An 11613-nucleotide genomic window follows, 5' to 3' on the forward strand; every position below is an offset into this window, starting at 1 on the left:
GCCTTGTAAGACAAGTGTGTGATCTACTTATTCAATTTTATACAAGTTTAAGTACCTATTTGCGCAAACTCAAAGTTAAAAGACATAATTATCCACTAAAATAAAGTTAAAGATCATATTTATATATTGGGTCTTTGTAGAATATGGAACATATACAAACCTTACTCCTATACTACAAAATAAATAGATTATCTAAATGTAACCATCTATAGTTCTATACAATATTAAAAACATGAAGATTCTTAATAATGTCGATTTATATGCTATTATGAAAATAATTATACTTAAATTAGGTAAAAAAGAAAAGATACTTCAAGTTTTCTTCCATCTCAACTTTTAGGTTATACTCCCTCCGTTCACAATTATTTGTTGGGGTAAAGTCATACACTCCATTTAAGGAAAATTTAATATAAGGTGTAATTTGACTAATATAACCATAATATACTAAGAATATCAAAAATCTACATAACTTTTCAATTGAACAAAATTTAGTAATTATTAAGGGCAAAATTGAAAAAAAAAGACTAATTATTTCTTAATTATTTAAATTGCCAACTAATCTTGGACATCTATTTTTAGTATATCTGTCAAACAATTGTGGACGAAAAAGATATTTATTAGTATTAATTAACAGAATTACGCGAATCACATACACTTAACTAGTTCTCATAAATAGATTATTTCCATAAATTTATTACTACTTAATTTACGAAAATCAGCAAACAATTAGGCCGATGCTAAGCTTACCACTCAAATTTTGTGGCAATAAATATCCTATTGACTATATATATTATAGTCTACATATATACGTTCACTGTTTCTAGAAGAAATAAAATACGTAATTGTTTTCTCTTTTTTCTACAAATAGGAAAAACACAAACAGAAGTCAACTAGAATAAGGAAAATAAAAGTAAATACAGCTATAAATATGCTAATACTGAAACCTAATATCATAAATATCCTGAAATCTTAACCAACTTTATTCATCTTATAAAATACCTCTTTTTTCTTCTTCTTGATTTTCTTTAAAACCCTAAGAGATATATATATCATATTAATCTCTCTCTCTTTTTTTTTTATAATTTTTTTTTTTGAAGATGGAGGATAATAATAATAATGGAGAAAAAAAAAGAGATGAAGATCAAAAAGTGTCATTCTACAAATTATTTTCTTTTGCAGATAAATTTGATATTGCCCTAATGATAATTGGAACAATTGGAGCTATTGGCAATGGATTAACTCAACCTTTAATGACACTTATTTTTGGCCAACTTGTTAATGCTTTTGGTTCTTCAAATTCTGATGAAGTTGTACATGAAATCTCAAAGGTATGAATTTAATTTGATTATTATGTTCTTGTTTGTATCAATTATCTTGATTAATTTCTTCGTTTCATGCAATTAAATTGACGTTGTGACGTTTAAATTACGATTACATTAACTTTAAACTTGCCTTCTAATTAAGGTCTTGTTCTACAACAACAAGAAAGATAATAAAACCTTTTTTTTGGGGGGTGTTGGTGTACGAAAAAGCATGAAAATCTGATTTTAGTTATATATACTGATAGTGTAAATATTATTCAAGAAATTAATCATCAATACTATAATCATGATGTTGAATAGAGTTAAAACTAAATGCATAATCAATTTAATATCACAACCGTATTTATAATCAAAAGATGATTCTATACTAATTACTATTGTACTAGTCACCACATCTTAAGTTGTATTTTGAAGCTTTGTTCGTTGTGTTTGAAGATCTACCTGATGTGAATCTAAATTAATCGAACTTCAATACGAGTGTCATGATATAAAAAGTTTTTCTTTTCTTTTTTCCACAAAGAATCTATAAATAAGTTAAGGCGTGTCAATTTGAATTACTGGAAATAGTAGTAAAAATTTTACTTTTTCTTTCTTTGTGGCAAACATAATTATGATTTTCTCATATAAAATTCCATTTGATATTTTCTGTCTAATGCAATAATAAAGCTTGATTCAATTTTTTAATATTGCAAATCCCACTATAAAAGTGGGAAAGAATATAAAATATATACTAATGTGAACTCTAATTTTTTCATGTCACAGTCTAATCAACTTTGTAATTTACTGTTCTTTAAGTGATCTCATAATAAACAACATTTCACTAAACTTTGTTACTTTTTCTTCTTTAATTAACATTTTTTTTGTTTTGCTTTTGAATTTTTGATTTCAGGTTTCCATTTATTATGTCTACCTTGCTATTGGAGCTGGCGTTGCATCCCTCTTACGTAAGTATATACTCGTCTGTATTTTCTTATTTCAAATTTGTTATGTTTTACTTGAATCGAGGCTTCTTAATATTGTTTTTCTATACGGACATGAGCATAACTGGTGACAAATCAAGGATATGCAAAATTTTATAAATACTTTTTGACATAAAAATATTATAAGTTACTTTACATAGATGTTCCCATTTAATTTGTGGGGTACCATAGAATCGGTGCCTTTGCGTGCTTGTTTTATTAAAGACATAAAAGTAGTAAAAGCACATTTTTTTTCAATCAATTACTACCCCCACCATGTTTAGGAAAATCTAGGTTAATTATATTCCCAAGAAAAAGGTAATTTTTTGGTAACCACGTTGGGGCTCGACTAATTTGATGATCTAATGAGAATTTTATTAGGGATGTAGCGTAGTAAGGGATTTCATTGAAAAATTATGCTATCTATAAGGTCCTAGAAATTTTATTTTAAAATTTGGATTCTTCTAGTGAAAATTCTGGCTCTAACCTAACACGAGTCTAATCTAAGGATCAAAAATAGTAAGTAAAATGAACCAAAACATAACACTAGTAAATTTGAGTACTTGAACTATGATAGTTATGGAGAGAACCTATGCATTCAATATTGAAAATTTTGTCCCTTGTAACATTGCAGAAATGTCATGTTGGATGGTTACTGGAGAGAGACAAGCGACTCGAATTCGAGGACTATATTTGAAGACAATATTGAGGCAGGACATAGCCTTTTTTGATACTGAAACAACAACAGGAGAGGTTATTGGAAGAATGTCTGGAGATACTATTCTCATTCAAGATGCATTGGGTGAAAAGGTGCGCGTTTTCTTTACTAACAGCAAATGCTACTGCAAACTGAATAATGTTTTAGTTTTCGTTATTTTCTTGAAAAATAATCATGAAAAACTTAAGTTGAATGATTCCAGGTTGGGAAGTTCATTCAATTCATCTCAACATTTGTTGGAGGCTTCATAGTCGCGTTCTTTAAGGGATGGCTTCTGTCGATAGTGTTGGTGTCTTGCATACCTGCTCTTGTCATTGCTGGAGGAGCTATGGCATTGATCATGTCTAAAATGTCAAGTCGCGGACAAGTTGCCTATGCACAAGCTGGAAATGTAGTAGAGCAAACAATAGGAGCAATCAGAACGGTAAAAAGCCTGATCCAAATAGTTCTACATGTGTAAGTTTGTATTAGACTTGCAATTTTAATATGAAGTCTGGATGACTTCAGGTTTCAGCATTCACCGGAGAGAAGCTGGCGATAGATAAGTATGACAGCAAACTGAAAATTGCCTGTGCTTCTACTGTCCAACAAGGGCTTGTTTCAGGCATTGGACTTGGCACGGTCTTGCTCATTGTTTTTTCTACATATGGACTTGCTGTTTGGTATGGTTCCAAGCTGATAATTGAGAGAGGTTATAATGGTGGAGATGTTATCAATGTCATTATGGCTATAATGACTGGTGGAATGTAAGCATTTAATTCTCTGTTTATAGCATCTTTGATTTCAGTCTAAACAGTACTGAAACACTTCTGCTTGTTCTTTTTATCAATTTGCAGGTCACTAGGCCAAACAACGCCATCTTTGAACGCGTTTGCAGCAGGACAGGCTGCAGCATACAAAATGTTTGAGACAATCAATCGGAAGCCTCTGATTGACACATCTGACACAAGCGGGGTTGTGTTGGAAAACATCAAGGGTGAAATTGAGCTTAAAGATGTGTACTTCAAGTATCCAGCCAGGCCGGATGTGCAAATCTTCAGTGGATTCTCACTTGTCGTTCCTAGTGGAAAAACTGTAGCTTTGGTTGGGCAAAGTGGAAGCGGGAAGTCCACAGTTATCAGTTTACTGGAGAGATTCTATGATCCTGAAGCTGGAGAAGTACTAATAGATGGTGTCAATTTAAAGAAATTTCAACTCAAATGGCTAAGGCAACAGATGGGATTGGTAAGTCAGGAACCCATCCTGTTTGCGACAACCATAAAAGAAAATATCAGTTATGGTAAAGAAGATGCTACTGAAGATGAGATTAAGACAGCTATTGAGCTTGCTAATGCTGCTAAGTTCCTCGATAAACTTCCTCAGGTAATATATGATTTTTCTTTAGTTCATGTTCACACCTACAGTTAGCTCTTAAAAAGGCAAACGAATGAGAGTTTCATCGTTTTCATTGCGGATTCTGTAGGGGCTAGACACTATGGTAGGTGAGCATGGAACCCAACTATCTGGTGGACAAAAGCAAAGACTCGCAATAGCAAGGGCTATCTTAAAGAACCCAAGAATACTCCTCCTTGATGAAGCTACAAGTGCACTTGATGCTGAATCAGAGCGAATCGTGCAAGAAGCACTTGAAAAAGTCATGGCAAATAGAACAACCGTTGTTGTTGCTCATCGTCTAACAACCATTAGAAATGCTGATCTTATAGCGGTGGTGAATGCTGGAAAACTACTAGAAAAAGGTAAAATTTCTATGAAACTTTTATCAGGCTTTACTCTAGTTGTATAACTAAACTATATTCATTCTTTTCCCTCATTATGAAAATAGGAACACATACCGAGTTGATACAGGATCCAAATGGGGCATATTCCCAGCTTGTGCGAATGCAGGGAGGGAATAGAGAAGAAGAAAACATGAAAAATATAGACCTTGAGAAGGTGGATTTAACCACAGATTTTGACAATAGCCTGAGCAGGTCATCAAGCCTGCGATTGTCAGCAATGAGGCGATCAACAAGCCAGGGATCATCTAGACATTCTTTCACACTCAACTATACTGTTCCTGGGCTAATTGGTATTCATGAAGCAGAAATAGGAAATGAGGACAAGGGAAAAGAAGATAAGGGAAGCTCAAAGAAACGGAAGAAAGTTTCCATTAGGCGGCTTGCTGGACTAAACAAACCTGAGCTTCCATATCTGTTACTTGGATCATTGGCTGCAATCATACATGGTCTTATTTTCCCGTTATTTGGACTCTTACTCTCGACAGCTATTAAAATATTCTTTTACCCACCACAAAAGCTGCGAAGTGAATCAAGATTCTGGGCACTCATGTATTTTGGCCTCGGTGTGGTAACTTTGCTAGTTGTACCTTTCCAGAACTACTTATTTGGAGTTGCAGGGGGGAAATTGATCGAGAGAATTCGTTCTTTGACATTTAAGAAAGTAGTCCACCAAGAAATCAGCTGGTTCGATGATCCTTCACATTCAAGGTTTGTAACAAATCAATTCCTGCCTTCCCCCCTCTATCTTCAATACTTAACAGAGTGTTATAAGCTAAATATGTGAAATTTTCTTGAATGCAGCGGTGCAATTGGTGCAAGGTTATCAACTGATGCTTCCACGGTCAGGACTCTTATGGGTGATGCACTGGCACTTATTGTACAGAACATAGCAACTGTAGTAGCGGGGCTCGTGATAGCCTTCACTGCCAATTGGATTTTAGCACTTATAATCCTTCTCGTGATGCCTTTAATTGGTGTGCAAGGATTCCTCCAGACCAAGATGTACAAAGGCTTTAGTGCTGATGCAAAGGTATTCCGTCTTTTCTCATCTTTGAAAAATAGATTACATTAAAGTGTGCTTGAATTATCTTTAAAATGGATTCTCATTTTTCTAGGTGATGTACGAAGAAGCTAGCCAAATAGCAAACGATGCTGTCGGAAGTATAAGAACAGTGGCATCATTCTGTGCAGAGGAGAAAGTGATGGACATGTACCAAAAGAAATGTGAAGGTCCAATGAAGCAAGGAGTGAAGATTGGAATTGTTAGTGGAGCAAGCTTAGGCTTTGGTTCTTTTATACTGTATTGTACAAATGCCTTCTGTTTCTACATAGGATCCGTCCTTATTCAGCATGGATTGGCATCATTTGGCCAAGTTTTTAAGGTAAAGTCACTCGGATTTCTCTTCCTTTTCAGCTCTTGTGTATCGATATTAATTTTCTAATGTTGCAGGTTTTCTTTGCATTGACTCTATCAGCTATTGGGGTTACACAAAGCACAGGAATGGCTCCAGATGCTAACAAAGCCAAGGATTCTATAGCCTCTATATTTGACATTCTTGACAGAAAACCCGAGATTGACTCAAGTTCTGATGTTGGTACTACTCTAGCTGCTGTTCGCGGAGATATTGAATTCAAACATGTGAGTTACAGGTATGCAACTCGCCCAGATGTCCAAATCTTCAAGGATTTATGCCTAACTATCCCTTCTGGAAAGGTATTTTCGAGTACTCCCCCTCCATTATAGCGTACTTCATCTTTTACTCAATTGGCTTTTAACTTTTTTTTCGGTTCTCTTTGTAGACTGTTGCTCTAGTGGGAGAGAGTGGAAGCGGTAAATCAACTGTCATAAGCCTAATAGAGAGGTTCTACAATCCTGAATCAGGATCAATATATTTGGATGGTGTGGAAATCAGACAGTTCAAGCTAAGTTGGCTAAGACAACAAATGGGCCTGGTTAGTCAAGAACCAGTACTGTTTAACGAAACAATTCGTGACAACATTGCCTACAGCAGACAAGGGCATGCAACAGAAGAAGAGATCATTGAAGCAGCAAAATCAGCAAATGCACACAACTTTATATCGTCATTGCCTCAAGGATATGATACATCGGTTGGGGAAAGAGGAATACAATTATCAGGTGGACAAAAGCAAAGAATAGCTATTGCAAGAGCTATACTGAAGGATCCAAAGATTCTTTTGCTAGACGAGGCAACAAGTGCTTTAGATGCAGAATCAGAACGTATAGTTCAAGAAGCATTGGATCGAGTAATGGTAAATAGAACGACTGTGGTTGTAGCTCATCGCTTAACCACAATCAAAGGAGCTGATGTCATTGCTGTTGTGAAGAATGGAGTCATTGCTGAGGAAGGAAGGCATGATGCTCTTATGAACATTAAAGATGGAGTTTATGCATCTTTAGTAGCATTGCATATGACTTCAGCCTGATTACAGCTTCATCTTGTGACCAAAAGTTAGATTAGGTCTATTTTGTCTTCCTTTTATCTCCTTATCATATATACATTTCTCTCTTTTTTTTAACTGATGTAGATAAAATGTAGTTTATTGTAGTGATATGATTTGTATCAGAAAATATTGTGAATGAACAATCTTTACTTTTCTTGATAAAATTCTTCTCTGATATGTTTTTGTAAAAAAGTGATACACTTGCAAGGTGAACTTATTCCCTCAACGTGTCGATCATTGCCTCTTTGTCGGATTATAACATCAAACTAGTAACTGAATGTTGATGAAACATAACTTCTGAAGAAAGATTGATACATAGTGTCACAATTACTAGAGAATACATAGGTCCAATACTGTCGCGTTTCAACTTGCTGGATTCTGAGAGTTTCCAATTCTCATAACATCTAAGTATGATTTCTTATCAAGTTTACGAGCAAATAAACCTTTGAAATAATCTATAGCTCCAATACTTCTGAACTTTGCTGGATTTTCAGAAGAAATGATACTCGGAGCAGGACCAATTTGTCCATCAAGTTTTGTGCTGTAAAATGTTGCAATTGAGAGTCTTTCCTTTTCGCTGTTAACCACTGCTCTGTGCTCAATGCTACGGTAGGCTCCATTTGTCACTATCTGCGAATAGAATATACCTCTCATTTAACAGAGTACATAACAGTTACCTGTTAACACAAAAAATGAAAATAGATGTAGTCTAACAACATCTTATACTCCTTTACGTGCTCCATAGCAAGAAATGATGTATTCTGTTATGGATAATCCTTCACTTAAATTGCTTCAAACAGGTAAATCAACCATTTGTCCTTAAGGATCCGACATTAATCCTCTCATACCTACTGATTGATGTACCAAGATTTGAATATTGCCACTAACCATGTTAAAAATATATCAAAACAATAATCACACTATGAGTGTGTTTGGTACGAAGGAAAACATTTTCTGGAAAATATTTTCCAATTTTCTCATGTTTGGTTGGGGCAAAAGTTTTGGAAAATGTTTTTCAAATAACTCATTTTCCTCAAAATTAAGGAAAATGACTTCCCTTAAAAAATTAAGGAAAACATTTTCCAAAGCTCTCCTCCAATTTTAAATTACATTTTCTTTTTTGGAAAAACTTCAATTTTTTAAAAAATAAAAATATTTTCAATTTCATAAATTATTTTCTACTCTAGTAAAAATAAAAGATGTTCCTCAAAAATATTTTTTATTTATAAATCGAACACTAAAAATCATTTCCCGAAAAATATTTTCTACTCACCAACCAAACATGAGAAAATAAGTCCAAAATCTACTTGTTTTCCAGGATAACATTTTCTAGGAAAACATTTTCCATGGAAAATATTTTCCTTCATACCAAACACACCCTATATGTTGCTCGCATTCTTCAAATAGTAGTGCATTTTTCGGAAGATCAGGGTACAACAACATTTTTTGCTGAATCCGAGCAACACTGTTAAATTAGGTCTTAGCCCTAACTGACACTCCAAAAGCTAGCTGAAATGGAGGATGATTGTTCAAGTCTTATTCATTCATCTCATTAACCATCAATGTGGGAAGTTTGTCATTCTTTAACACCCACCTCACGTCCAATGCTTAACATCTGGTACGTGTACAATTTTGATTTTGGGGCTCTAATATTGTGTGAGATGGGTCCTGCTCTGATACCATGTTAAGTTAGGTCATAGTCCTAAGTCACACCCCAAAAGCTAACTCAAAGTAAAGAACATCAAGATACAAAAATATTTTTTTGCAGAATCCGAGCAACATAGTAAAGACGATCATAGCAATTTAATTACCTCCATGATATCACCAATGTTGATAATGAAGGCATCAGGAAGAGGACTAATAGGAATCCACATTCCATCTTTCTTGATTTGAAGTCCTTCCATTTGGTTTAGTTGAAGGAGAATAGTGAGGCCAACAGCATCTGAATGAGGAGTAAGTCCAATCACTTTGTCTGGTTGTGGACATGGCGGATAGTAATTCATCCTCATTGATTGCGATCCTTCTCCAAAAAGTTCCCTTATGTATTCTTTATCCATGTTCAATCCTTTTGCTAGAAAATCAATGATCTTTAAAGCCAGTTTTTTCAGTTCAACTGCATATAGTTCCACTGTTCCTCTGTTTCAATACAACAAAACTCAGATTTAACTTATGTATACTGACAATATAGTAAAATAACTGGCACTCATGTTTGAGTATATATTCCTAAACTAGTCGAAAAGGTCTATAGATACACCCCGTTTAAAGTTTGGCTCATTCATGCCCTCGCCGTCCAACTTTTGGCGCAAATATGCCTTAATGGGCGTTAGTTGGTATGCTGGTCAAAATGACATCACAATTCCATGTGGCATTTAAGAAATAAAAAATGAGCTGGATATGTCTAGCATACCCACTAACGCCCATAAAGACATATTTGGGACAAAAGTTGGACGACGAGAGTATGAGTGAACCAAACTTTAAACGGATGATATATCCAGACTTTTTCAAATAGTTTAGGGCATATTTGACTCTTTTCCATTTTAAAAAGAATGAACATTGTTAGTAATAACAAGACATTCATTAACTTTTATGTCAAGGCAAACTATAACAAAACAAATAAGCCAAAGCAGGACCACTAAAGGTTACAATTGAATGGATGAGATCCCTCTACCTTTAAACATATGTGGTCTCGAGGTTAAACCTTGGGATAATACCTTCAAATGAGCTCTACGTAATGAGAATCTGAATTATCGAGATAGTAATAATACCTGAATGGTTGAGGAAGGTGGGGGAAGATATGTTTTTTTCTGAATTGAGGAGGGAGGGTTGTCAAGAAAAACATATCAGCCCAATCAAGTTTTTGGTCCTCAGAAACAACAAAAGCTTGTCCATAACCATCTATATCACCATCTACTTGCTTCAACATTTCCTTTTCTTCTGGTGGGAGATTGAAGAAATCTTGAGTATCCTTCTTCACTTTCTCTACTAGTGTACCACTCACTCCATGATTTATCACCAGTAATGTTAGCGGAAACGTGAAACTAAAGAACAAGGAAGAACAACAATATTTAACGTGGTTCGGATCAAAATGATCCTACGTCCACCAAAGAACAACTGCACCAATATTTATTTCACTATACAAAGAATATAAGTGAAATACTACAAGAGAGAGAACACAATGCCTTAGAAGGTGAGAAGGCAAGTGAAAGGATGATTTGAAAATGAATTAAGAGCTACCTATTTATAGGAATAAATTCATCCTATTGATGTCATCCATGACATCACTATGTGTCAAAATTGTCAAGGTTAAGATAGCAAACCATTTTATGGTTTGCCTAACTTTCACCTACCAAGATACAATCTTTGACTTGTATTTTGTACTAATTATCTTCCTACCAAATATTCATATTAATTCATCTTCCATTTAGTTTGATTCCACAAGAACCAAAACCAACTCTTTCAATCTCCACCTTGGTTTGTGTTCCAAGCATGCGTATAAACAACTCCGACCAAAACTTCTAAGCTTACTGGGCAATCCCATTGTAAGAAACAAGAAGAATCAAACCTTTGTTGAACATACCAGCTCCACCTAGCAGTTGTTCTCTTAGAGTTGCATCAATTGATGCATACTCCCGCCAAGTCCTTGCAGTGTGCAAACTTGGCAAGCGGGACTATTTTGGTCAACATGTCTGCAGCGTTATCGTCTGTGATAACCTTCTCAACCTTGATAGCTCCCTTTTCTACGACATCTCGAATAAAATGAAATCTGACATCAATGTGTTTGGTGCGCTCATGAAATCTTTGATTTTTAATCAAATGAATAGCACTTTGACTATCACATTTTAGAATTGATTTAAGCTGAGCTGAACTCAATTCTGCCACCAAACCTTTCAACCAGATAGCTTCTTTCACTGCCTCCGTTGCTGCCATATATTCTGCCTCTGTTGTAGACAAAGCGACAATCGACTGTAAAGTCGATTTCCAACTAACGGCACTGCCAACGAGAGTAAAGATGTATCCAGTTGTGGACCTCCTTCGATCAAGATCCCCTGCATAGTCAGAATCAACATAACCGAGAATTGAAATACCTTCACTTTTCCGAAAGGTTAGGCCAACATCAGGAGCTCCTTTGAGATATCTCAATATCCACTTGACAGCTTCCCAATGCCTTTTTCCTGGATTTGCCATGTACTTGCTTACTACACTTACAGATTGGGCAATATCTGGACGTGTGCATACCATAGCATACATAATGCTACCAACTGCACTCGCATAAGGAACCTTTGACATATGCTCCACCTCATCCATAGATTGAGGCATTTGTAACTCTGAAAGCTTGAAATGAGAAGCTAAAGGTGTACTTACAGGCTTGCTCA

At 35.1% G+C, this 11613-nt stretch overlaps 2 protein-coding genes across 3 annotated transcripts; one reads left to right on the forward strand and one right to left on the reverse strand.

The window, feature by feature from the left end:
• The first annotated feature begins 961 nt into the window (after positions 1–961).
• LOC107008870 (ABC transporter B family member 9-like) lies at positions 962–7315 on the forward strand. Of its 2 annotated transcripts, none has more exons than XM_015208074.2 (12): positions 962–1328; positions 2212–2266; positions 2916–3091; positions 3202–3423; positions 3507–3745; positions 3836–4361; positions 4462–4735; positions 4822–5485; positions 5579–5807; positions 5893–6159; positions 6228–6427; positions 6578–6730. In XM_015208074.2, the coding sequence occupies exons 1-12, from the start codon at positions 1098–1100 to the stop codon at positions 6588–6590; spliced, it is 3096 nt and encodes a 1031-aa protein (XP_015063560.1). In that variant the 5' UTR covers positions 962–1097; the 3' UTR covers positions 6591–6730. The 2 variants fall into 2 exon arrangements, with proteins under 2 accessions (XP_015063560.1, XP_015063559.1); XM_015208073.2 differs by having other exon boundaries at positions 966–1328; positions 6228–6491; positions 6578–7315.
• Positions 7316–7321: 6 nt separating this feature from the next.
• On the reverse strand, positions 7322–10253 carry LOC107010744 (protein SRG1-like). The gene is made up of 3 exons (XM_015210028.2): positions 10006–10253; positions 9052–9376; positions 7322–7870 (listed from the first exon to the last, which is right to left on the reverse strand). Exons 1-3 carry the CDS (start codon positions 10161–10163, stop codon positions 7604–7606), a joined length of 750 nt encoding a protein of 249 aa, XP_015065514.1. The 5' UTR covers positions 10164–10253; the 3' UTR covers positions 7322–7603.
• Positions 10254–11613: the final 1360 nt, after the last annotated feature.

Source organism: Solanum pennellii, chromosome 2 (genome assembly GCF_001406875.1).
Source record: "Solanum pennellii chromosome 2, SPENNV200".
NCBI classification, from domain to species: domain Eukaryota; kingdom Viridiplantae; phylum Streptophyta; class Magnoliopsida; order Solanales; family Solanaceae; genus Solanum; species Solanum pennellii.

Excerpts from the sequence above, each read along its gene's own strand:
- LOC107008870 (XM_015208073.2), top strand. The coding sequence starts at position 1,098 with ATGGAGGATAATAATAATAATGGAGAAAAAAAAAGAGATGAAGATCAA. Across the intron at positions 1,329-2,211 it reads TTGTACATGAAATCTCAAAG|GTTTCCATTTATTATGTCTA; the intron begins GTATGAATTTAA and ends TTTTGATTTCAG. Across the intron at positions 5,486-5,578 it reads GATGATCCTTCACATTCAAG|CGGTGCAATTGGTGCAAGGT; the intron begins GTTTGTAACAAA and ends TCTTGAATGCAG.
- LOC107010744 (XM_015210028.2), bottom strand. The coding sequence starts at position 10,163 with ATGTTGAAGCAAGTAGATGGTGATATAGATGGTTATGGACAAGCTTTT. Across the intron at positions 9,377-10,005 it reads CACCTTCCTCAACCATTCAG|AGGAACAGTGGAACTATATG; the intron begins GTATTATTACTA and ends GTATTGAAACAG. Across the intron at positions 7,871-9,051 it reads ACATTGGTGATATCATGGAG|ATAGTGACAAATGGAGCCTA; the intron begins GTAATTAAATTG and ends TTCTATTCGCAG.